Source organism: Phocoena phocoena, chromosome 6 (genome assembly GCF_963924675.1).
Source record: "Phocoena phocoena chromosome 6, mPhoPho1.1, whole genome shotgun sequence".
Lineage (NCBI taxonomy): Eukaryota > Metazoa > Chordata > Mammalia > Artiodactyla > Phocoenidae > Phocoena > Phocoena phocoena.
The window spans coordinates 9,464,123-9,491,629 of NC_089224.1; the positions used below are offsets into that span (position 1 = coordinate 9,464,123).

At 39.1% G+C, this 27,507-nt stretch overlaps 1 protein-coding gene across 1 annotated transcript in view; it reads right to left on the minus strand.

Moving 5' to 3' along the window:
- Nucleotides 1-27,507, minus strand: part of MSRA (methionine sulfoxide reductase A) — a 374,946-nt gene that overhangs the window by 184,059 nt on the left and 163,380 nt on the right. The window contains exon 3 of the mRNA XM_065878832.1: nucleotides 7,081-7,200. Within this exon, the coding sequence (XP_065734904.1) occupies nucleotides 7,081-7,200 (120 nt within the window). The remainder of the gene's footprint in view (nucleotides 1-7,080; nucleotides 7,201-27,507) is intronic.

Genomic DNA, 27,507 nt, shown 5'->3' on the forward strand with positions numbered 1-27,507 from the left:
GAATTTGTATTTGGTCCTAGAACCCAGGTTATAACTATGAGTCACAGGACCCCTGACCTTGGAGCTTGCTTTCTGCCTGGTGGTTTGAGGGAGGTAAGCATTTTCACCCTGCCTGCTACAAGTTCAAGGTTAATTTTATGTCTAATATAAGAGGAGCAAAAAGTGATCAAATTGCTTATAGCAATAAATGAACACCAGAATTCTGGCATTTTCAGTGATATGTCAATAACTTAGTAATTTACCTTGACTGACATTGAAAAGAGTACAATAAGACTTACTATGCACTAAAGAGAGATTTAATGTAGTCTGCAAGGAATTTAGAAAGAGTTTTACATTGCTTGGTAAAATCTGCTAATAACAGAACTCATCACTACTTTGAAAAAGAATGGGGTCATTAATCTCATGCAAGATACATAGACATGCACATCCACCCAAACACTTCAGAAATTGTCAAACTAAAAAAGTATATTGAGTTTTTTTTATATTAGTGGGGAAATTATTCAATGCTTTGTTAGAGCTCTGAAGCATCGAGGAAATAAGGATTTGCATTTGGAGAGGGTGGTGGATATGACCTATTGAGAACACAGAAGAGAAAAAGAAGAAAACGGCTTCTGCTTGTTGCGTCGCGTGCATATTCTGTGGGCTGAGCCCAGGCCCCTGCCAAGCGATGCTTCCTGACCCATCACTTTTATCTTTAATATACCCAAGAGCTAGAGTGATAGAAAGCTTGTGTCCTGGATTTCCTACTCCCAATATGAAATAATTTTATTTTCAAATAAGAACCTCACCACAACCCTATGGGCTTCATAAAGCAGCACTGCCCCCATTTTACAAGAGAGGCAGCTGAGTCCAAAGAGTGGTACAGCCTCGGCATGGACACCACCGGAAGGTGACAGGAGCCTCCCACTCTCTGCTCCTCCCAAGCCCTGGCTCCAGCTCGGGACTTCTACCAAACACGTTGCATGAAAATCCACCAGAGTATTCTGTTGATAAAGAAAAGCGTCTGGGCCTCAGATTTTCTATGGTGACTGTATAAATCTCTCTTATGAGAGAAAGTTGTACAGTCCCTTTCATGCTTCTGGTTTTGGTGCCACTTGGCTGTGCAGATTTCTAAAAGCTTTTGAATAGACTGATAAACATGGAATTGTTCTGAACATCTGTAAGCAAAATACGAAAAGATATTACCCAGTGAATGAACATCCTGGGTTTTTTTGCCAGAAATGGGGTTATTTGTGTATTAGGCTAATGCACTGAAATTAACCCAGAATGCTTATCCATTGCAGAATGTCTTTTCATATTTTCATCTGTGTAGTCGTTATTATAAAATGTAAGAATAATTCTCTATCAGGGTATTCAAGAAACTGAATAGCTCAATTACTTCTAAAATCAACGTAGGAAAGCAACAGCATGCCATTTAATCAGTTGGTTTGCATAACAAATGTGTAGTTTGTGTGAGTGTGTGTGTGTGTGTGTGTGTGTGTGTCTAAAGCCAGGGTCAGCACAACTCTTTAAATGTGAAAGATCAAGCTTTCATTTAACTACAGAGAAAGAATTCTGGAAGACAGGTACTAGCATTTTTCAACTTGGTATCACATACAATGATATGAAGTACTTAGTACAATGTCTTGTATGCAGTACATTCCCAATCAGTGGTGAATTTAATTCATCAAGAAAGCCTACATGAAATTTAGGCTCTTCCTGGCTGTTCCCTTCCAGGTTTTTATGGGTTCTCCAGTGCCAGGCATACACTGAGCTGTTAGGGAACACCTTGTGAATGAATGAATCCTTAGAAATCATTTCAGGAACAGAATGATGGCCACTAAGACTTAAATTACTTCTCAGCACATGAATTAGAGACAGATCTGAGACACAACAAGAAACAGCAGCCAAACAGTGGCTGTGAGCAATGCTACCCTGCATCCAAGCTGAGACTGGGTTCTTGGTGCAGGAGCTGGTGGTGGGCAGCTCTCAGAGGACTCAGAATTCAGGCCTAAAATACCTGAGAGATGCAAGTTTCTCAGTCTGTGAGCTCCAGCACTAATTGATGAATCTGAGGAAAGGAAGTTTAAGCGCCTATTATAGGAGGGTGGTCACTTTTAAAACAGGTTTAAATGAAATGATGGACATGTGAGGGACACGGAGTCTCTAGGGAAATGCAAGGAGGCAATCACAGACTTTGGAAAATCATGGCAGTCAGGCCTCTGACTCTCAGCTCTGAAGGCCAAATTCCATTTCTACACTGAATGTAACCCAAGGTTAATTGAATATGAAGAGAATGACCTGTGTAGACTAAACTCACAATAGACTGAGATATACTTCTCAGAATAGCATTTCATTGAATTTGAAATGAGAAGTAGAACTGTCTGGCTGACCTGGTCTCCTTGCATTCTCTTCCTGTAAATAATCTCCACAGGAGGACAAAAGACGAGAAGTTTCTACGGAGTGTGTATCAGAACAAGACGAGTTAGTGATAGAACTTAAAAGTGTCATGGTGTCAGGCTCTGGGAGTCTGTCCAGCAGCCAAACCTTACGGAGCAACCGGGGGGGTGGGGGCAGCAGGACCTCCCCTTTCCCAGGCCGGCCTGGCAGACCTGGCTGACCAGCCTCCCTGCTAAGGTTCTCTTCTTTTCCTTTTACATGCGTCAGGGCATTCTGTCAGGTTACTCTGAGGTCCCAAAGACCCAAAAGCCAAGCTCTCTTCTAAGTGATTGCCTATCTTGGCTCTGATGCATTACAGGCTTATTTTATACTTCATTCCCAAAAGGCAACTTTGCAAATGCTTCAGGAACTGCTTTCCCCACGGGCCTTCTACATGTGTTAGGCTCTAGACTCACACAGATCAGCCAGCATGTAACAGACCCCTTGGTGAGCCGTTAATGAATGCCACCGTGGGGTCCACCTCCTCTCCTGGCTGTTACTAGAAGTCATATGTCTTTTCCACGTGCCTAAGCACAGCTCCAATCGCTGGCCCATCTGTAGCCGCACAGAAACACCATTCAGACATTGATATGCAGCCTGTCTGGACACACACCTGCTTCCACATTCACACGCATACCCACTAGCAAGCAGGCATGACCAACTTCAGCCAACGGTTCTGGTTCCATGGCTTGTGATCACCAATCTGTTCGCCAAGACAATACTTGTGGAAGCTCTGACACAAGCTCTGACTCTGGAAGCATCTCCCAGATGATCGGTCAGGGTAGAAGGGAGTGGTAAAGCTAGCCCAGTGGGTTTTGAGAACCCCTTCCTGAGTGCTAGCCCTATAATTCTGGCACCTGCCCCCAAAAAACCCAATGGCACCTCAGGCTCAGGCGTCCTGCTCTGTGAGAGAAGGCAGTTGCCACACAATCCAGGTCCTTGGGCTTCTTTTCTTGAAGGAAGGCAAGAAGGAAGGAAGAAAGGAAAACCTTTACAAAAGACTCCTGGTTGTGACCAAAGTTTTACAAGCTTAATTGCAAACACAAGAGTAATCAATATGGAAATTAATGCAAATACTGGAGCATAGACTAGTATTTCTCTCACATGAAACCTCAGCAACGATTATACATCTTAGCAGAGGCTGGGTTTTTCTTTCTTGCAAGGCAGACCCCTCCAGGGCTGACTTGTTCAACAAGGCTTTGAGCACCTGAGGCCCCAGTAGGGAGGCCTAGCCAGTATAACCTGCTTTCTGTCTCCCCCATCCCTCCCCTTGGTCAAAAATCTTTAATTAGCTGGGGATCTTGTTTGTTCTCCTTTCCTGCTATTCCCAGGGATCTGAAGGCTCCACCACTTCTGTGCTAGAGAGCCCTTTCTATCACAGCTTCTGTCTGCCTTTTTGTTTTTCCCTTTCATGATCAGAACAAAAAAAAAAGCCTGGGGAAAGAAATCATCTCTCCTTCTGAGTCTGGATAAGACCCTATAACTATCTTTTTCCAATCAGGAACAAGTTTCCATGACAACCATGCTTCCGGATGCCACCGCTAACTTAGCAGGTAGTGTTCACATCAAATAGAGAGTTCTTTACCAACCTCCGTGGTTTCTGTACTTCACTGTTGCTACAGGCCTCTAACGCACCAGATGTCTGCATGAACTGTATCTTAAAAGGGTTTTTTCCTTTTTCCTTTTAAACATCAGAAAGACCCAAAAAAACTGCTTGGTATTTCCCTTACAGTAATCATTAAAAAGCATACCAAAAGATTCAAAACTATACATGAAAGAGAATATGTGAAGGAGGGAAGCATAAATAGGTGGATAGAGAATGGCTGGGCCATGATGACAGCTGGGTGACTTACACCACAGTCAATGGCATAAGTTTTGAGCTGAGAGCTAATGAGATCGGGAGACATGACCTCAGGTAAGTTACTTATTCTCTCTGAGCCTCAACACTCCCTCTGTAAAAAAGCAGAAACTGAGGCCCTTCATGGGGCTGTCTGAAAGATTAGATGGAAAAAAGCAAAGATGCAAAAAGTGCTTGTTACAGTGTCTGGCACATAGTAGGAGTTCAACAAAGGGCAATTATCATGTTGTTCTTGTTACGGTGAAGAACTGAATTGAAGAGAGTCTGAGCAAACCAGCAACCACGATATTCTAATTGATGATTAACATTTTGCTGGTAGACAGTAACAGTATAAGCAGTAGATATCTGGAGGTTTTCTTAGCAACTTTTTGTCTTAGGCTATTAAGTCATGTCTGCAATTACAGGAAGGAATTTATTCATTTCCATTGCTAAGATTTAAGAGGATACACCTGGGCAATCTCCAGGGTTCATCTGAATCTCTCTATTTATAGTTCTGCATAAGCATTTGTTTAATTTTGAAACAGAAGGAGAGGAAAAAAATGGATTAACCATTAACGTATTTGTTCGATATTCCACATTCTCAACATTGATCAGAATTATTTCAATTCTTCTCCAGAAGCAAGAAAAAGAAGAATATGTATATTTTCATGATATTTTCATTGTTGCACAGTTCAAATTTCATTTCAAAATCAGAATTCATACTGTAGTAAACAAATCGACACGCTCATTATCGAACAAACTCCCAAACTCCAATTCCCCCCGCCGCCAACTACATTCGCCCTCAAAGAGCTGAGAGGGCCCTCCACAAATAACACCAATGCAAACCTTTATTTTTAAACGATAAGACTATTTACATATTTTTTTAAATCCCATTTCTGTCAATGTGGTGTGGGCTGTATATTAGATAAACTCTCCCTATTAAGAACTCTTAAGATAGTAAATAAAATATTCTTTTAAAAAATGTATTTTACAGTACGGATGTGCCTCAAGAAATTCAAAACAGAACTATCATACGATCCAGCAACCTCTCTTCTGGGTATACACACAAAGGAAGTGAAATCCGTATCTTAAAGAGACATCTGTGCTCCCAAGTGCACTGCAGCATAATTCACAATAGCCAAGGTATGAGACAACCTAAATGTCCATCAATGAAGGGATAAAGAAGATGTGGCACATACACACGGAATACTATTCAGCCTAAAAAAATGAAGGAAATTCTGCCATTTGCAACAACATGAGTGAGCCTGTAGGACACTATGCTAAGTGAAATAAACTAAACACAGAAAAAGAATACTGCACCGTTTCACTTGTAAGTGGAGTCTAAAAAAATCGAACTCACAGAAGCAGAGAGTAGAATGGTGGTTACCAGGGAAATGGGGAGATGTTGGTCAAAGGGTACAAACGTTTATTTATGTAAGATGAATTAGCTGTAGAGATACAAGGTACAGCATGGTGACTGTACTTAGTAATACTGTATTGTATACTTGGAATTTGCTAAGAAAGTAGATCAAAGGTGCTCTCACCACACAAAAAAAGTACATGAGGAGATTGGTATGTTAATTAGCTTAACTATTAGTAATTGTTTCACTATGTATATCGAAGTATCATGCTGTACACCTTAAATATATACCATTTTTATATTTAAAATGAAAAAAAATTTTTAAGAGAAAAATAATGTGTTTTAAATGCAACCAGAGCTGGCAGAAAGATAAAAGGGAATTCTTGAAGGCCAGAAATAACAAAACAAAACAAATTCCAGAAAGGTTATCTGGTAATTGAGCTAGAATTTGTCATGGAGGCAACTGCCTATCCCGGTCAGCAAATATTTTTCTGTAAAGGGCCAGATCATAAACATTTTAGGTTTCACAGGCCATACTGTCTCAGATGCATCCACTCACCTGCAACTGTGGCATGAAAACATTCACAGATCACATAAATAAATAGTCATGTCTGTGTTTAAAAAAAAAAAAAAACTTTATATAAACAGGCAGCAGGCAGGATTTAGCCTGCAAGCCACAGTTTGACAATCCCTTCATTACAGCCTGATTTTTAGTGTCTTTCCCTCAAGAAAACAAGTCTGGTATATGACATATTTGTCCCAGGTGATAGAGTGATGTGGTGATGGTCCCAATTTCTTCACATCTCCCTGTACACCTGCCTTTGGGAAGTCCCTCCCACACAGATTCTGGGCTAGACCATGTGACCTGCTTTGGTCAATGGGACCAAAAGTGAATGTGACTCAGAGACTTGAAAAGTACTAGCAGAATGGTGCTTGCCCTCTCTTACTGCTCCTAATCTCTGCATCCGCCATCACATGAATTCACCCAGGCCAGTGTGTGAAGACATACGTTCCATCATCCCCATTACCCCAGGCAAGAGGAAGTGACAGCCAGCAGCAACTGCCAGATGTATGAGCGAAGCCATCAAAGACCAACTAGCCCCCAGGCAACCCACCAGTTGACTGGAATCACATGAATGAACCCAGATGAAACCAGCAGAAGAACCACCAGGCTGAGCTTAGTCTAAATTGCTGACCCACAGAATCATAAGGTAACAAATGATTGTTTTAGCGATTAAGTTTCAGGGTGATTTTTCTGCAACAAACGCTAAATGACACATTCCGTAGGAAGTCTATTATCTTCTAAAAATATGAAGTGAAAGGCCAGCAAGTATATTTATAGAAACAGGCAAGAGAAGACTGAGAAAACACACAAAAAAATTATTTCCATTTTAAAGATCCTGTCATCCGCCAGCAGGGACAAGTCCGTCCTTGTTCCTTATATGATAGAGCAAATTCTTCCTACCTGAGCAGACTTCCTCATAAGTAGGATTGGGAGTGTAGCCTCCTGCATAACCAACTTGAGTTGAATATACTCCTTTCAGGGTCCAGAATTTCCTTTCAGCTCCCCAGAAACAGCCCATTCCTAAGAAAAAATATGATACTGGTTAGTTCTTTATCAAAAACAAGGTGGTCATTGCATATCAGAAGCCCTGTTACACTAGAAAAGAGAAGTTGTTCCTGTCATCTGGTAATCAAAAGTGACTAAGATTTTATGTTTTAAAGAAGTAGAGTTTTTAACATCTAAAAAGAATTTTATTTAAGGTTATTTTAACAGAATGCCTCTTTGCTTTAGTTGTGCAAAAACTTAGAAAGCCTCAAATTTTAATGGAGTTAGTAAAGCTCTACCTTTTGAAATAACGCAGCAAAAGGATAACTGCATTTGATGAATGATTTCAACACTCAGTTCATTATGGACTTGTCAAAACATAGTACGTTGTAGGAATAGCAGAAATTTATTTAATGATCAGCATCCTGGTCGTGCTTTCTTTAAAAATTCTAACAAAGGAAGGTAACACTAAATTACTGATTTAAATGGGAAAACTTCCCCAAATCAAAACAGATTGACACAGTATTTGATTAATGATTTCACATGTGTTGTTTTTAAAAATTTTTTAAGTTATTAGAAACTTTCATGTGATAAATCACTGCTCACCAAAAAGAACCTTTTTCTGAGTTCGAGTACTGAACATAATGAATAAGGAAAGAGAGACAGGGGAAGGCAGGGAAAGAGGGAACAACAAATAAAGAAACTCACAAAAATGGCATTCCATTCAACTAACAAACATTGGGCTCACACCAGTGGTTAGTTATTGGATTCCTTAGAACATACAATGAAAACTAAGAACCATCTCCCAAGGATGCACATACTTAGACACATCTAAAATGCTGCCATTACTTTTCCTGGGCTCCAAATAAAGAATCTTCATTTTTCTACCATGAGTTTCTAAACTGTCCACAACTGCTATTCTGTGGTCAATTCCTAGATGTAAACAAGATTACTGCCTCACTCAAGTTTTACATGGCTTTATTAAGTCATATATCATTAAGATCGTGGGTAGAACAACAGCTGGCAAATTAATATATTCCTCCTACTTTAACGATCACTAGATTTGCTAGATTCGATGACTAAAAGAAAAATTAGAGCTAAAAGAAAAATTAGATAGAAGTTTACTGAAATTCCTGACACCTGTTAATATACTACTTTAAGAATTCAGAGCAACAACCAAAAAGAAATGTGCATGATGTTATACATTATAAAAAATATATTTGCTCAACTGTGATGGGAAACATACTAACCAAAAGTAGGTTAACAGTTAAAAAATATGATAGAGCCAAATGATGAAGTTTAATGCAGTAAAAAAATTACTCTTGTGATAACAATGCAATATGGAAATATGTATATAATTATATCATAATTACCTAAGGCTAAATTTAAAAGGGAAAATCACAGTTATATGCATGTTTTTATAAAAATTCATACCAAAACAGACTAGAAAGAAATATATAAAATCATAATCATGATTATATTGCAGCAGTGAGAATATACAAATCTTTTTTTCAAGTTTGTATGTAATAGATTTACATTACTTTATTTTATTATTTTTTTCAGAAGCCAGGAATAGATTTTTTTTTTTTTTGGCTGTGTTGGGTCTTCATTGCTGGGCGCGGGCTTTCTCTAGTTGAGGCGAGCGGGGGCTACTCTTCATTGTGGTGCACAGGCTTCTCATTGCGGTGGCTTCTTTTGTTGCAGAGCATGGGCTCTAGGCACGCAGGCTTCAGTAGTTGTGGCACGTGAGCTCAGTAGTTGTGGCTCACGGGCTCTAGAGCACAGGCTCAGTAGTTGTGGTGCACAGGATGAGTTGCACTGCGGCATGTGGGATCTTCCTGGAACAGGGCTGGAACCTGTGTCCGCTGCATCGGCAGGCGGACTCTCAACCACTGCACCACCAAGGAAGCCCAAATACATACATTTTTTAAGGGAAAGAAAAGAAATTCAAGGAAAAACATAAGCATATGCATTGTTCAAGTTACACATCACTAGATATCATTTTTCCTGTTTACAAGTGAATTGTTTGCTGCTAGTGAATATAACTAAATATTTACTGAGTATTTACTAAAATTGACTATCCTCAAGTCTCTGAAACAAGGATTCACTGCTAATTTTACTTCCCTGCATTCCTGGGATGAGGGAATTATATTAGTCAAGGTTCTCCAAAGAAACAGAACCAACAGGATTTATACAAATATATATATACAGAGAGATTCATTATGATGAATTGGCTCCCACAGTTATGGAGGCTGAGGAGTCCCATGAGCTACAGTCTGCAAGCTGGAGGCCCAGGAAAGGTGGTACTATAATTCTAGTCCAAACCTGAAAGCCTGAGAACCAATGATGTGAATCCCAGTCTAAGTCTGAAGGCCTGATAACCAGGAGCACTGACACTCAAGGTCAGGAGGAGACGGGTGTCCCAGCTCAAGCAAAGAGAGTGAATTCACCCTCCCTCTGCCATTTGGTTCTGTGCAGACCCTCAGCGGTTTGGATGATGCCCACCCGCACTGGTGAGGTTGATCTACTCAGTGTACTGATTCAAATGCTAATCTCTTCCAGAAACGCTCACAGACACACCCAGAAATGATGTTTTACCAGCTTTCTGGGCATCCCTTGGCCAAGTCAAGTCGACACATAAAATTAACCATCACAGGAATGATGACAGGGAATCTCTGGAGAAGGACAGGTAGAAAAGGAGCTGCGCAGCATTACCAAACATAAAAGGCCACAAAGGTATCCAGGAGCCGTGCGGTGTGCCAAGCTGAGGGACCGTAGCCCCTAAAGTTCAGAAACTGAGGAGTTCACCGAATAAAATATTTCTGTATCTCACAGCGACTAACAGTGATGGTACCGAAGAGTACTGCACGCCTTCAGTATTCTCCACACATGGTATATAACAGGCTATTTTAGCAACCAGCCTTTCCTGACCATTGTCTATAGTACCACACAGACGGCCCCAGAGTCTGTATCTTTTACATCTTCACTACATCCTCGTGATGTAAAACTTAAAATGACCAAACATTTATTGCAGGTAGAGAGATATTTAACCCCCTTTTATGTTTAATAAGGATCAAGATAAGACCTCTGATAGCAGGGAGAATGAACTAGCTCCAGCTGGACAAAGGTCTCCAAGGGGGGCCATGGGTGGCTGAAATAATCCTCCAGGGAACTGTTATATAACCAATGTCAAAATTTTTAGAAAGGTACTTAACTTAGGATAAGCAGTAGCTCTAAGAATAAAACTCCTCCTTGAAGCAATCAGATGTTTTATCTAGTGGCTTCCAGTATAACCTAAGCATTCTTTTATTTGGCTTCAAGTATGTGTGTGGTTTAAACAAAGCAAGGTTTATTAATGGCAGAATTTCTCAGAATTTACAGTAGTCTAGTAAACAACATGAATATCATCAAAGAAGATGTAGTGTGCACTATTTTATTTAAAATATTTTATATTTTAACCTTTTATTATAAGTTAAAACAGATACAGAAAAACCACATAAAACAGATGCAAATTCAATGTCTATCATTACTCAAATGGCCTACTAAACACCACCCAGGTCAAGATTTAGAACTTTGCCACCCACCCCAGAAATCCCTCCTTGTATTACACCCCAGTCACAACTCCCTTCCTCCCCCCAAAACTAACCACTGTCTGAATTTTATAGTATTCACTTCCTTATGTTTCTTTATATTTTTATCACTCAAGTTATCCATCCTGATACTATACTTTGGTCTTGCTCATTTAAAAAGATCTGATTATGTCTTTAAAGTTCTTTCAATTGACAGGTTCCCTCTCCATTCTTTTCCTTTTAATTTATCTATTGAAGAAAACATGAGCCACTTGACCTGCAGAATTTCCCACAGTGTGGATTTTGCCAATTGCATTCTTGTGGTGCAATTCAACTTGTTCCTCTATCCTCAATATTTCCTGCAAATTTGCTGCTGGATCCAGCGGTGTGATCAACCTCAGATTTCATCCTTTAGGCAAAACTATAGGTGGTACTATGTAATTTTTTAAACTTTTTAAAAGTTTTTTTCCAGCTTTATTGGTATATAATTGACATATGACATTTATAACGTCATCACATATTTGACACACATATATACTGTGAAATAATTAAAACAATAAGGTTAGTTAACACATTTATCACCTCACACAATTACAATCTTTCTGTAGTGAGAATATTTTAAATCTACTCTCTTGGTAACTGTCAACTATAAAGTACAGTATCATTAACTATAGTCACCATGATGAATATTAGATCCCCAGAACTTACTCATTTTATAACTGGAAGTTTGTAAACAATTCCCCCAACAACCTCTGGAAACCACCATTCTACTCTCTGTTCTATGAATTTGTCTGTGTTTTTAGCTTCTAATGTAAGTGAAATTATACAGTATTTGTCTTTCTCTGTATGACTTATTTCATTTAGGATAATGCCCTAAAGGTCTACCCACATTGTCACAAATGACAGAATTCCTTTGTTTTTTATGGCTAATATTACATTATGTATGTATATATATACACACACACACATACATATACATATTTATATACACATCAATAACACACCATCCTTATCCATTAGTCTGTTAATAGCCATTTAGGTTGTTTCCATCTCTTGGCTATGGCTGATAATGCTGGAATGAACATGGGAGTGCAGATATCTCTTCGAGATACTGATTTCATTTCCTTTGGATATATACCCAGAAGTGGGATTGCTTGATTATTCAGTAGTTCTATTTCTAATTTCTGAGGAACCTTCATTCTGTCTTCCATAATGGCTTTACCTACTTACATTCCCACCAACAGTGCACTAGGGTTCTCTTTTCTCCACATCCTTGCCATCCTTGTTATCTTTTGCCTTTTCAGCAGTAGTCATTCTAACAGATGCGAAGTGATATCTCATTGTGGGTTTGATTTGCATTTCCCTGATGATCAGTGATGTTGAGCATCTTTTCATGTACTTGACCATTTGTATGTCTTCTTAGAAAAATATCTATTCAGGTCCTCTGCCATTTTCAATCAGATAATTTGGAGGGGGTTTTTTTGAGGGAGGGTTATTGAATTGTATGTGTTCCCTATGTATTTTGGATATTAACCCCTTATCTGATACATGGTTTGCAAGTATTTTCTCCATTCCATTGCTTCTTCATTCTGCTGTTTCCGTGGCTGTGCATAAGCTTTTTAGTTTGATGTAATGTCACTTATTTTTGCTTTGTTGCCTGTGCTTTTGGTGTCATATCCAAAATATCATTGCCAAGGCCAATGTCAAGGAGGTTTTATTCTCTATGTTTCCTTCTAGGAGTTCTATGGTTTCAGATCTTTACATTCAAGTCTTCAATTCATTTCAAGTTAATTTTTGTGAGTGGTGTGAGATAGGGGTCCATTTTTTTGTATGTGAATATCCATTTCTCTCGACATCATTTATTTAATAGACTTTTCCCCACTGAGTATTCTTGGCTCCATTGTCAAGTGTTAGTTGACCATATACGCATGAGCTTATTTTCGGGCTCTCTTCTCTTCTATTCTATTCTATTCTGTTCTATTTCATTGGTCTATGTGTCTGTTTTTATTGCAGTAACATATTGTTTTGATTACTATAGTTTTGTAGTATAATTTGAAATCAGGAAGTGTGATGCCTTCAGCTTTGTTCTTCTTTCTCAAAATTGATTTGGCTCTTTGGGATCTTTTTTGGTTCCATACACATTTTAGGATTATTTTTTCTATTTCTGTAAAAAATGCCATTGGAATTTTGATATTGGGTTTGATGTGGAATTACATTTAATCTATAGAATGGCCTTGGATAGTATGGACATTTTAAAATATTAATCTTTCCAACCCATGAACATGAGATATCTCTCCTCTTATTTGTGCCTTCTTCAATTTCTTTCATCAATGTCTTATAGTTTACAGTATAAATATTTGTCACTTCCTTGGGTAAATTTATTCCTGATTATTTTATTGCTTTTGATGCTATTGTGAGTGAGATTGTTTTCTCTATTTCTCTTTCAGATATTTCATTTTTACTGTATGGAAATGCAACTGATTTTCATATGTTACATTACTGTAACTTTACTGAATTCATTGATTACTTTTAACAGTTTTTTGGTGAAGTCTTTAGGGTATTCTATATATAAGACCATGTCATTGACAGACAATTTTACTTCTTCCTTTCTGATAGGATACCTTTAATTTCCATTTCTTGCCTAATTGCTCTGGATAAGATTTCCAGTATTATGTTGAATAGGCGTATAGAGAGTGTCTTGTTTCTGATCCCGACAGAAAAGCTTTCAGCTTTTCACCACTGACTATGACATTATCTGTGGGTCTGTCATATTTGGCCTTTATTACATTGAAGTATGTTTCTCCTATACCTCTCAAATTTGTTTGAGAGCTTTTGTCATGAAAGGGTATTGAATTTTGGCAAGTGATTTTTCTGCATCTATTGAGAGTCATGATTTTTATCCTTCATTCTACTAATCTGGTATATCTCATTTACTGATTTGCAGCTGTTGACCCATCCTTGCATCCCAGGGATAAATCCTGCTTGATCATGGTATGTGATCCTTCCAATGTGCTGTTGAATTTGATTTGCTAATATTTTGTTGAGAATTTTTGCATCTACATTATTCAGTGATCCTGGCTTGTAGTTTTCTTCCCTTGTAGCATCTTTATCTGGCTTTTATATCAGGGTAATGCTGGCCTCATAAAATTAGTTTGAGACTGTCCCCTACTCTTCAGTTTTTTTGGAAGAGTTTGAGGACTAGCGTTAATTCTTCTTTAAATGTTTGGCAGAATTTGCCAGTGAAGATATCTGGTCCTGGGTCTTTTTGAGGGGGTAGGATTTTTTTTATTACTATCTCAGTCTCCTTAATTGGTTTGCTCAGATTTTCTGTCTTCATGATTCAGTCTTGGTGGGTTGTACGTTTCTAGGCACTTACGCATTTCTTCTAGGTTATCCAATTTGTTGGTGTATACTTTTTCACAGCAGTCTTTTATGATCCTTTGTATTTCTGTGGTATCAGTTGTAATGTCTCATTTATAGTTTTGTTTATTTGAGCCCACTCTCCTTTATTCTTGGTTAGTCTAGCTAAAGGCTTATCAATTCTGTTTATCTTTTTCAAAAAAACAACTCTTAGTTTCAATGATTTTTTTCTGTTTTCTTTCTAGTCTTGATTTCATTTACTTCTGCTGTGATCTTTAACTTTTTCTAAATCCTTAAGGTGTAAAGTAAGGTTGTTTATTTGAGATATTTCTTTTTCTTCAATGTATGCATTTATCACTATAAGCTTCCCTCTTGGGAATGTTTTTACTGCATCCTATAAGTTTTGGTATTTGTGTTTTCATTTTCATTTGTCTCAAAATACTTTCTTGAATTCCCTTTTGATTTCTTCTTTAACTCAGGAGTGTATAGTTTGATTTCCACTACTTTTGAATATTTCAGTTTTCCTCCTGTTATTTATTTCCACTTTCATACCACTGTGTTTGGAAAACATACTAGATGTAATTTCAGTTTTCTTAAATTTGTTAAGGCTTGCTTTGTGGCCTAATATATATTCGATCCTGGAGAATATTCCATGTGTGCTTGCAAAGAATGTGTATTCTGGTGCCGTTGGATGGAATATTCTGTATATGTCTGTCAGGTATATTTAGTTTCTAGTGTTATTCATATCTACTGTTTCCTTATTAATTTTCTGTCTGGGTGATCTACCGGATGTTAAAAGAGGGGTATTGACGTCTACTACTATTATTTTATTGCTGCCTATTTCTCCCTTCAGTTCTGTTAATATTTGCCTTCAATATTTAGATGTTCCAATGCTGGATACATATATTTACAATTGTTATATCCTCTTGATGAATTAATCCCTTTGTCACTGTGTAGTCACCTTCTTTGTCTCTTGTGACCAATTCTGAACGAAAGTCTATTTTATCTGATATAAGTATAGTCACTCCCGTTATCTGTTGGTTACCATTTGCATGGAGTATCTTTTTCCATCCCTTTGCTTTCTACCTATGTGTGTACTTAAAGCTAGTGTGAGTCTCTTATAGGCAGCATATTGTTGAATACTATTTTTTTTTAAATCCATTCAGCCACTATGTGTCTTTTGAATGAAGAATTTAGTTCATTTATGTTTAAAGTAATTACTGATAGGTAAGAACTTTCTATTGCCATTTTACTCATTTTCTGACTGCCTTTTTTTTTTACTTCCTTCTTTCTTTTTCCTCTCTTACTGTCTTCCTTTATAATTTGTCTTTTGTAATGGTATTCTTTAATACCTTTGTCTTTTGTGTAACTATTATAGGTTTTTTCCTTTGTGGTTACCATAAGGCTTACATTAAACATCTTATAGATATAATAGTCTATTTTAAGCTGATAACTTAGCTTCGATTACGTACAAAAACTCTATACTTTTACTTCTCTTTCCCTCACATTTTATGCTATTGATGTCACACTTTACATTTTTTTATATTGTTCATCTGTTAATAAGTTACTACAGCTATAGTTATTTTTAATATTATTGGCTTTTAACTTTTCTACTAGAGTTAAAGTGATTTACACACCTCCATTACAGAATTAGGGTGTTCTGCATTTGACTGCATTTTTACCTTTACCAGTCAGTTTTATACTTTTATATATTTTCAGGTTGTTTACTTAGCATCCTTTCATTTCGACTTGAAGAACTCTCTTAACATTTCTTCTAAGGCAGGTCTAGTGGTGATGAACTCCCATAGCTTTTGTTTATCTGGGAATGTCTTTAACTCTTCTTCATTTCTGAAGGACAGTTTTGTTTGGTATAGTATTCTTACCTGGCAGTTTTTTCTTTCAGCACTTTGAATATACCATCCCACCACCTACTGGTCTGCAAGGTTTCTGCACAGAAATCCACTGATAGCCTCATGGAGATCCCCTTGCATAGGACAAGTCATTTTTCTCTTGCTGCTTTCAAAATTCTACCCTTGTCTTTGGCTTTTAACATTTTAATTACAATGTATCTCAGAGTAATGTTCTTTGGGTTGATCCTGCTTGGGGTCCTTTGAGCTTCCTATACTTGCGTGTCATTATCATTCCCAAGACTTGCAAAGTTTTCAGCTATTATTTCTTTAAATAATCTTTTCGCTCCTTTCTCTCTCTCTTCTCCTTCTAGGACTCCCATGATGGAAATTATCAAACACTTGAGGGTATCACATAATTCGCATAAGTTTTCTTCACTCTTTTTCATTCTTTGTCCTTTTTGTTCCTCTAACTAGCTAATTTCAAATGATTTGTCTCTGCGTTTGCTGATTAATTCTTCTACATGAACAAATCTGTTGTTGAAGTTCTCTACTGAACTTCAACATTTCATTGTATTCTTCAGCTCCAATAATTCTGTTTAGATCTTTTTATGGTTTTATTTCTTTACTAAACTTTTCACTTTATTCATGCATCATTTTCTTGATTTTGTTTAGTTGTCTACCTGTGTTCTCTTGCATTTCATTCAATTTCTTTAAGACGATTATTTTGAATTCGTTGTCAGGCAAAGCACAGATCTCCGTTTCTTTGCCTTTAGAGCTGTATTCGTTTCTTTTGGCGGTGTCATATTTGCCTGATTCTTCATGATCCATGTAGCCTTGCATTAGTGTCTGTGCATTTTTCAAAATTTTATTTTACTGAAGTATAGTTGATTTACAATGTGTTAATTTCTGCTGTACAGCAAAGTGATTCAGTTATACATATATATACATTCTAGGGTCTGTGCGTTTGAAGGAGCAAACACTTCTTCCAGTCTTTACAGACTGGTTTCTATGTTCTTTGATCAGGAAGCACATAATGTCTGGCCATCTCTCTTTTTGTGATGTTAGCATCTACTGATGCTCAATGCTTAGATGTGTTAATTCTTTGAGAGCAGCAAAATGGTGATTTTCAATTCTCTCACTTCTTTTCCATTCATTAGTTGAAATACCTTTATAGTGAAAAGCTTCCCCTCAACTATTATTTTGTTACTCAGCGGTACAGTTCATAAAATAAAGGGAAGATAAATGTTGGATTATGTCCATTGACTTAGCAGTCTTCAAGATGATGAACTTGCCCACTCCAAGGTTTACTAATTTTTCTTTTTAGATTTTTTTTTTTTTAATTTATGGCTGCATGGGGTCTTTGTTGCTGTGCGCAGGCTATCTCTAGTTGCAGCGAGCAGGGGCTACTTTTTGTTGCAGTGCACAGGCTTCTCACTGCAGTGGCTTCTCTTGTTGTGAAGCATGGGCTCTAGGTGCACAGGCTTCAGTAGTTGTGGCACGCGGGCTCAGTAGTTGTGGCTCACGGGCTCTAGAGTGCAGGTTCAGTAGTTGTAGCACACGGGCTTAGTTGCTCCACGGCATGTGGGATCTTCCCAGACCAGGGCTTGAACCCATGTGCCTTACACTGGCAGGCAGATTCTTAACCACTGTGCTACCAGGGAAGTCTGACCAATTAGTTTTTAAAACATCATTATAAACACATTTATTTAAACATATTTGATATGTTTCACCCTTTCAATTACCCCTCTCTTGTATGCTCTACCTGTCATATCTTTGGCTAGGGACAGCCTCTTCAAATTGTCTCCTGAGTCCCTTTTGAAATACTCTCAATAGTCTCTTATTGCTTCCTTGCTATCTGGTATGACAGGATGTTCCAGGCTTGTATATTTCCTACCCCATGTCTGGAATCAGCCATTTCCCAAGAAGGCTTGTTTCTTTAAATGAGAACAGGTACCTCAAGACCATCACTTGGGTACTAGTGCTACTTACTGCAGACTGTCCAGTTATGAGACCATGTGGCTAAAACTGCCCATCAAAATCTAAGTCTTGTCAGACCCACCAAATCATAATGGCAAAAGAGTGCAACAGCAATCCATAACAAGACAGAAGCTGTGCGTCTGGAATCACACATAACCGGGACCAGGTGGTCTTGTAGGAATAGTAGCCAGACTCCCACAGCGTCCACCAGGGTTGCACCAAAACCACTCCCTCAGTTCACACCTATGGATGTAAGGGGATGTTATACAACCAGCTGAAGGACAAGAAAAAGGCTGGATTTTGGTTTATAAATGGTTGGCTTACTATATACAAATGCAAGCCAAAAATTCACAGCAGCCACACTGTAGTCTCACTCAGGAGTGGCCATAATAAATAGTGATAAAGGAAAATCCTCCCAACTGGTGACCTTCAAACAGTACACCAGCTACCCACTTCACGTGGAAGGGAAATAGCCCAACTTTAGAAATCAAGCCTTTAGAAAATGGCTTGGCTGGCTAGTGAGAATCCAGAAACAAAAATACTGAAAGATCGGGAACAAGGAAATCTGAGGTAGAAACATGTGGATGGACGTAGGAGTGAGTATGTGCTATGAAGATATCTGCATCACATGTTAAAGCCAGTCAGCGGGCATCCACCAAGAAAGAGGCACTAAACAACAAAGCTGACAAAGTGACCTGGCTTTGTTGGTCAGCCTGGTCAGCCTGTTCCATTGGCCACCCTAGTACTGGCATGATGGGCACAGGAACAAAGTGGCCATGGTGGCAGAGACGGAGTCAACATTGGCACAACAGTGGACTCCCACTTACCAAGTTTCATCCACTATTGCCATCACCAAATATCAACTCCAAGCACCTGGTACAGCACCATTTCTCAAGGGGAACAACCGACCACTGGGTGGCAAAGGGGAAACGCTGGGTTCCTTCCATGCTGAAAGGGCCAGTGGTTTGTTCTCACAGTAACAGACATATTCCAAGCGTGGGTTTCACTTTCCTGCTTTCAGAATCTCAGCCAACTACTGTTACACATAACACTGTTTCAGACCAGGAGACCGGGTTTACAGCACAAAAGATGCAGCAATGAACCCATGACTACAGTTTCCACCTATCTTATTACATACCACACCACCCAGAAGCTGCCGTTCTGATTAAGCACTGAACATCCCCGAGGCACAGCTGCAGCACCAGTACAGGGACAAATCTCTGTGAGGGTACAGTGCTATCTTTCGGAACACTACATATGCAGTGAATCAATGACCCCAAAGATACTGGGGTACTGTGTCCCAAAAAAGAAAAATACATGTATTAGGAAAAAGGGGTGAAAACAGGATTGGCTCCACTTACCATCATTCCTAATGACCCACTGGGAGACTTTGTACTTCCTGTCCCAGAACTCTTGGCTCTGTAGATAGAGTTAGAGGTCCTGGTCCCCCAAAGGGTACAGGTTCATCAGGGGACACAGCAAGAGCCCACTGAATTATATGCTGCTGCTGTTGCCTAGGCACTCTGGCTCCTTGTGTCCAGGGACAAGCAAGCAAAGAGAGCTTGCCAGGTGGAACTGACCCACAAGCAGTGTAGGAGATCTCTCTTGGGCCTTGAAAACATTTGGTGTCACAAGTTATATAAATTTTAGCCAATGAGATGTTTCAGAATTTTACCTCATTGTGATTTTAACATATACTTGGCTAATTACCAGTAAGGTTAAGTATCTTTTCATATTGTATACTGGCCATTCATGTTTTCTCTTTTGTAAATTGCTTTTGTCCATTTTTCTATTAGATTATATTTTTCTTGTTGATTTGTTGGAGTTTTTATATATTCAGAACACTAATTCTTTTGTCAATTTTATGTTTGCAGATATCATCTTGTATCTGATGTGCCTTTTACCTTCATTTGATGCCTACTGTCATGCAAGTATTTTAAATTTTAATTGTGGTTAAATATCTCTATATTTTCCTTTATAATTTGTGTCTTTTGTATATAATGCATAAGGACTCTTTCTATACATTAAAGTCATAAAGATAGTATCCTGTATTTTCAGAACTTTTAGTTTTGATCTTCATTTTAGGTTGCTAATCCATCTGGAAATAATTTTTTGTGTAGGGTATGAAGTAGGAATTCAATTTACTTTTTTCCATATGGATAACCAAGTATCCAAAATAAATTATTATTTATTAAGTAATCTATTACTTCCTCATTTATCTCTAATGTCATCTCTATCCTATATCATTATGAGTGATACTTTTTCTGGGCTATCTGTTATATTCCATTCATTTGTCTGTTCCTGCACTAATAACACACTGCTCTTCATTCACATATTCAACAAATATTTATTCGTTGCTTACCATGTGCCAAGAAGTGCTCTCAGCACATGGAATACATGAGTGAACAAAACAAAGATCCTAACCTCTTACAGAGCTTACACTCTAGTGGCAAAAGACAAATAATACACACTAAAAATAAGAAATAAGCACACAGGGCTTCCCTGGTGGTGCAGTGGTTGAGAGTCCGCCTGCCGATGCAGGGGACAAGGGTTCGTGCCCCGGTCCGGGAAGATCCCACATGCCGCAGAGCGGCTGGGCCCATGAGCCATGGCCGCTGAGCCTGCGCTCCGCAACGGGAGAGGCCACAGCAGTGAGAGGCCCGTGTACCGCAAAAAAAAAAAGAAAGAAAGAAAGAAAGAAGCACACAATATAGCAAGTAAGAGGTAAAGAGCTATTAAAAAAGAAAAGAAAAGTAGAACAGAGTCAGAGGGATCAGGAGTGCTGGGGAAGGTGCAATATTAAATAAGGTCTTGGGGTGGACCTCAAAGAGACGGTGACTTCAATCAAGACTTGAAGGCAGTATGGAGGTCACCCATTCAGCTATCTGGGGTATGCTGTGTTCCAGGCAGAGAAAAGCATCACTACAAAGGCACCAAGAACATGCCTGCTATGTTTAAGTGGCAGGAAAGAAGCCAGGATGGCTTGGGTGGAGTGACCAGGGGGAAGCAGTGGGACATGGATCAGGTAAGCCGGATCGTGTAGGGCCTTGGGAGCTACTGTAAGGACTTTGGATTTTACTCCGAGTGAAATGAATAGCCATGGCTGAGTTCTGGGCAGGAGAGGGGAATGACATAACTCATGTTTTACACGGTTCGCTCTGGCTGTTCTCTGCTGAGAACAGACTGGAGTGGACTAACCGCAGAAGCAGGGAATGCTTAGGAAACTACTGTTATAGTCCAAGTGAGAGATACGGGTGGGTCAGACCTGGGAATAGCAGGGGAAGTCACAAGTCATGATCAGATTTGGGATACTTTTTGTAGAACCAAAAGGATTTCCTGACAGATTGGAAGCAGGGTTTGAGAGAAACAGAGAGACAAGGATGATTCTAACTGATTTTGACAGTTTTATATCTCCCTGTCCCATTATTATTCTCCTTCTTTTATCTCATTTTATTGCATTGGCTAGGACCTTCCACACAATGCTGAATAACAGGGGTGATGGTGGGAAGCCTTGTCTCATCCTAATGTTAGAGAGAATGCTCCAATAAGGATGAGGTTTGCTGTAGGTTTTCAGCAGGTACTCTTTTTCAGGTTAGGAAAGTTTCCTTCCATTCCTAGTTGTAAAGAAAGAGCTTTTTGCCATGAATGAGATTTGAGTTTTAACAATGCTTGCATTCTTTTGAGATGATCATAGGGTTTCCAAATCCTGTAATCTCTTAAAGTAATATATTACATTTATAAATTTTTCTGAACCATCCTTCAGTAAACTTTATCTACTCATAATGCCTTTTAATACTGAAGAATTACTTTTCCTAATATGTTATTTCAATTTTTTTCATTTATGTTCATAAGGAAAATACATTGTAATTTTATTTCCTTATACTAACTTGTCCAGAATTAGAATCAAGGTTATATTGGCCTCATAAAATGGACTGGTTAACATTTCTTTTTTTCTTTTTTTTTTTTTCTCCTATGTAATGTTGCATTAGAAAAATCTATTTGTTCCTTGGAGTTACAATAAAACTTTCTGAACCACCTAGACCTTGTGTCTTTGGAGAGGAGAAGGGAGGGTTTAGGAAAAACTAGCTGTCTCATTGTTATGTGTTTATTCAAGTTTTCCTATTTCTATTTTTGTTTTTAGACGTTTTCATCACAGAACAAATCTTGGCTTTCACTGATCCTCTTTTTTTTTTTTTTGGTTCGTTTTCTATGTCTGCTCTTTCTTTATGGTTATCCTGTTGTACACCTTACTTTTATTCTGTTCCTTTCCTACTTTCTTGATATGAATACTTAGCTTATTTAATTTTCAAGTGTTCTTGTTTTTTGATAAATGTATTTAAGGCTATATATTTTCCTCTAAGTTTTGCTTTAAATATATCCCACATATTTAAATATGCAGAACTTTCCTCATCATTCTTTTCTAAATATTTTATAATTTCCAAGTTACTTCCTTTTAACTCAAGGATTAGTTAAGGGTGTACAATTTAGTTTCCAAATATATGGCTTGTTTCTTATACTAGTTTTTCATTTTGATGCATTGTACTTAGAGAACATGGTCTTTATTGTGTTCTTTTGACATCTGTTGAGACTCATTTTATGGCCTACTGCAAGACACAGGTGAACCTTGGAGTCCTGGAGCATAAGAGGTGTCTTTTACAGAATATAACCAAATGGTTCTTTAAAGAATATTTTATCCCAAGGTGATAACTGATGCCAACGGTCTGCAGACTACAATCGTTAAAACTTGTTACTTGATAAAAATATTCCAAAACTCCTGCTGGATTTTTAAAAATTTAGAGTTACCTTTAGATTCCTGCATTTATACTCAAACTTTTTACCTGTCATTTCTCATGAATATTATCTGTGGCTATGGGATTTTTTAATACTTTTGGGAATTACTTTATTTTCCCTCAGCATTTATGATACTCAGCTGAAATCTTCAGAAAGGACTTTAAAGAAACTTCAAATTTTCAAAAAGCCCTTTGCATTCACACTGCAATTTTTGACCTGATGAGTAAAGATCTGTGATTTTTGAAATGCTGTTTTTCTAAAATTACATGAGAAGCTGACCGCTACAACTCTGGCACATCTGAAGGCAGTCTTACTTACCTGTCTCAGGACTCTGCATAAACTGGCTAGAACAAGTTCTGCTCCCTAGAATATTCCATGCTCTGCTCACTAGCACGCCCCCTTCTCCTGCTCTGCCTGCGACGGGTGTCACTGAATAACAGCCTTCAGACATCAGGTAGATTAGGAAGAATGCTCCATCCTGTCAGACTGCAAACAAAAAGGAGGCTGGGCTTTCAACAGTACGTGTGCAGGCACCCATGTTCCTTTCACATTTTCTCCAAATATTCCCTCTCTTCCAGCTCTTTTCCCTACTTTTAGACTTTACTCAGAACACAGCCATGTTCGCAATCATTTCCAGGGTTACCTCCACGACTAGGATCCCGGAAAGGTAGACAGGATAGCGAGCGTGACACAGCCACCCCACTTCTGAGATCGCATACTCCCCCCCCTCCCCCCCAACTCCTTTGCGGTTTGACAGCTCGAGCTCACAAAGTCACTTTGCCCGTTTTAACTTGCTGTAAGGTACACTTTCATTTTTCTGCATTTAAAGCAGCCTTTTTCTATATAGTTCAAACCACATATCCTCTATTTGGAAATGGCTCTTAACCCACAGGTCTAACCCCTGACCATCCACCTAAGGAAGCTTTAGAAAGATGCATTTCCAACTCCCTGCTGGGTATCTCCACCTGGAAGGCTCCCTGACACCTTGAATTCAAAACATCTAATACCTAGTTAACCAACAAAGCCAGCATCTTCTTCTGATGTCTCTGTTTTCATTACACTGGAATTTTCCCAGACCCTTAATAGGAAGGGTGAGAATCACCATTTTTCTTCCCTTTTATCTGTCTCAGCCTCAACAGTCTCCAGGTGTCCTGTTATTTGTCCCTCATATTCTCATCCCTTTCCTATCACCACCCTAGTTCCGGCCAGTTGCTGCCTCTTCAACTGTCCTCCCACCTCAGCTTTGCTCCCTCACTCCCACCCATTGCTTTCAGGTCAATTTCCTTCACAGACACTTTCCAACGTGTCCTTTGTCTTCTTTAAAACCATGAGTAGGTAACATGCAAGAGTCTTGAGCATTAATAACACCTTTTAATCCTATGATTCCATTCCTATGAAGCAGTTGTAGGAAAAACTTTTCAATTGGCAAATATTGATTTTCCAGAAATATTTTAACAGCATTATTGATAATAATAAAAAATTTTAAACAACCTAATATTCAGAAGTAGAGAAAGTATTTAATAAATAATGGTCCACCCATAATTTGGAGTAGAGTACTTTGTATCCACTTTTCTAAGATTATTTGATTACATGTAAAAATATCCAAAATAATGTTAAGGGGAAAAAAGCAAAATATTAAACTGTATGAAGAATATGTTCATGTTTTGTTTAGTCTGTTTACACTTTGACAAACAGACTCAAGGGGAATACGTCAAAATGTTAATAGTGGTTATTAACTCTGAGTAAGATTACAGGTGACTTTTATTTTCTTCTTTATAGTCTTCAGTATTTTCCAAATTTCTGCAAGAAGTATGTATTCCAATTGTCATAATCAAAAAGAAGTTTTTTAAAAATGTTTACACAGATTGATAGATACACAGTCTGGAAGGAAATGCAATAAAATATTAGAATAATAGTTGCCTCTGGTTGCTTCCTTTTGTGTTTTTATATATTTTCCAAATTTTCTCTAATGCGTGTGTGTTATAACCAACACGATTAAGGTGGTTATTAAAGTTCTAACATCTATACCCTTTCCTCAGCCAAACCAGAACACTCTGTGCCGTTCCACCCTCGCTGGCCATCACGTTACCGACTCACGGTCTGCATCTTCCACCCACCTCCACCTTTGGAAACCCTGCCGACCCGCCCTGAGTAATTTCAGATATCACCTTCTCCCTAAGTCTTTCCAGAATGCCATTCAGACATAAGGTGTCTCTTCTTGGAACCCCAAGGCATGTCCAAGCCTCTGCACTCAGCCACTTACGTGGTCTCCCTGATGGGATGACTGCTGGCTCCCTGCACCACGAACTAAGAACACAGGGCCCGCCTCTCTGGACCCGGTTTTCCTTCTATCACCTATCATGGCACCTTGCCGTATTAGGCTGCATGGGGCAGGGGGCGGGGGTGGTGTCTAATGGATTGGACTGGAATTCTTTGAAAATTTAATGGACCATCTTTTATAATTATGGTGGACTTTATAATGGAGATACTCCTAGAAACCACAGTGCCAGTTTATGGAGAGCTCAGATCCTCCTTGAGGCTTCTGAAGTGGAAACCCAATGATTATATGGAGGGAAAATGTAGTGCTGAACAAAGAAAAAAGAAGTTCTCATTTCACTTGTCTCTTTGCTCTGCCAAATTCCTGGGCTGTTGGAGACACGGGTTCAGAAGCACCGAAGGCGGTCAGTTTGAGCCAGGCCTATACACTCAAGCACTTACTACCTATTCAGCCTCAGGGAAGCACCTGATACTCTTCTGTCTTCTTTTTCTTTTTCTGTTTAATTGAAGCATAGTTGAGGTACAATATTATATAGGTCACAGGTGTACAATACAGTGATTCACAATTTTAAAGGTTATAATCCATTTACAGTTATTATAAAATATTGGCTAGATTCTTGTGCTGTAGCCCTATACTCTTTAAGTCTTAGTTTCCTCATCTATAAACTAGGAATAGAAATACTACCAATCACAGAGTCACTGAAAGGATTTCACGAATAACACAGAAAAAGTGTCAAGCATACAGTAGGTACTCAATAAGTGTTCATTTCCATTCTCTTCTCTCACTTTCCCTGCTTGCCCCACCTTCCCCCTCCCAACATACACGTGCACACACAACACTCCCTCTCTCAGTCCACCCAAGGTCAGAGCTGCTTCTCCTGTCACCCTTGGTCTCTGAGATGTCACACTGTCCTGTGAGAGAACCCGAGAGCCATCCCCTCCATCCTCAAATGAAACAGAGAGCCTCGTGGTCTCATATACAGCCTCTCTGGATTCTGCCAGAACTCTCAGAATTTCTCTGAGCCAGTCTCCCCATTTCCTGAGCATATAACTCTCTGGTTCCCACCACTAAACTCAGACATCCCTTCTCTAACAGCTAATTCTCAGCCCATCACTTTTTTCAGAGCTTAACGGCCCTTCACATTCCTGCCTTCTCACTGCCTCCTTCCTGACTAATGTCACCAGCCAAGTCTTTGTCACCCCAGACCCACAAAGAACATACTGAGAGTTATGTGCCTTTTAACCGCTCACAGGGATGTCTTAAGCCTCAATGTGTCATCTGAAAAAATGAGTAGAACTAAGTTACTTCTAACATCCAGCTTGGTCATGGTCTGAGGGCTCTCTGGAGAGAATAATAAGAAGAATTGAAATCTGTTTTCCTCTTTTCTTCTTCTCCTCAACTTTAAATGTGACTTTGTTACTGTGATCGGTGAGCAAATAAAATTTTTCCTACAAACAGTACATAACCTGGTATCCTTTACATTATAAGAAAAAGGAAGAAAGGGAAGGGAAAGGAGTTTACATTTTTCAAGTGTGGCTGGGAACCACACATTGTACGAGTATCTGTGTGCACATGGAATCTCTCAATAACCCTACCAGGGAGATGGCATTAGCCCCACTTGAAGGATCAGAAAATGGAGATTCAGAGAGGTTAGGTCACTTGCCCAAAGACACGGAACCAAGGCAGACCTAGGATTCCGACTCATGCCTGGGATTCAAAGCCAAAGTTCTTTCCACTGTGCCATGCTGCACCCCTAGCAACAATTTCAGAAGCTGGTCTGCGTGGGACGCTGTGGAGCAGCCTGAGTTAAGAGCCCCCTGATTACAGATGCAGGACTGAAGGGTGATTCTGTTGCATCACTTTATCCATTACAGAGAATTCAGTGGCACCTGGTAAATAAGAGGCAGTTCATGTGGATCTCGTGAAAACAGCATGATTTTATGGAGCACTCTGCCGGCATTACCTTTCCTGTAATGGGATTTTACTGTATATAAATAAAGCATACGGAGAGTCAATAGCAAAGGCACACAGCGCACTACTCCCAACACATTCCCGAGGCGCTCCATTCTGTGGCTCTTTGACCTCTTTAAAGGCACAGGGATGACATCCAGATGTTATGACTCTAATTATGTCACATCTGGTCCAGATGAGAGCCCCCACCAGGGCAAGAAACTGAAACCCAAATTCCAGCCACAATCGGACAGGTGTGAGCCCTTTATCAGAAGGTGGAACCTGGGCAGAGATGGGGACCATGCTCGGCTGAATTCTAGAAAGGCAACTCAGAAGACCTGAGACAGACAAGAGGCGGCCTGTCTCGGGTCACAGACACACATTCACAGACCCTGGCTGTGTGTGGCCTGGGGTAAATCACTGCTGGTCAGCTGTCCAGCAAAGAAGGGGGCAGGAGAAGGGGGATTTGAAGATAATTTTCAGCTCTAAAACGCCATTACTCTCCCAAAGAAGATGAATACAGGAGGTAGAAATGTAAATGAAGTCGCAATACACTTCCTATGTTAGC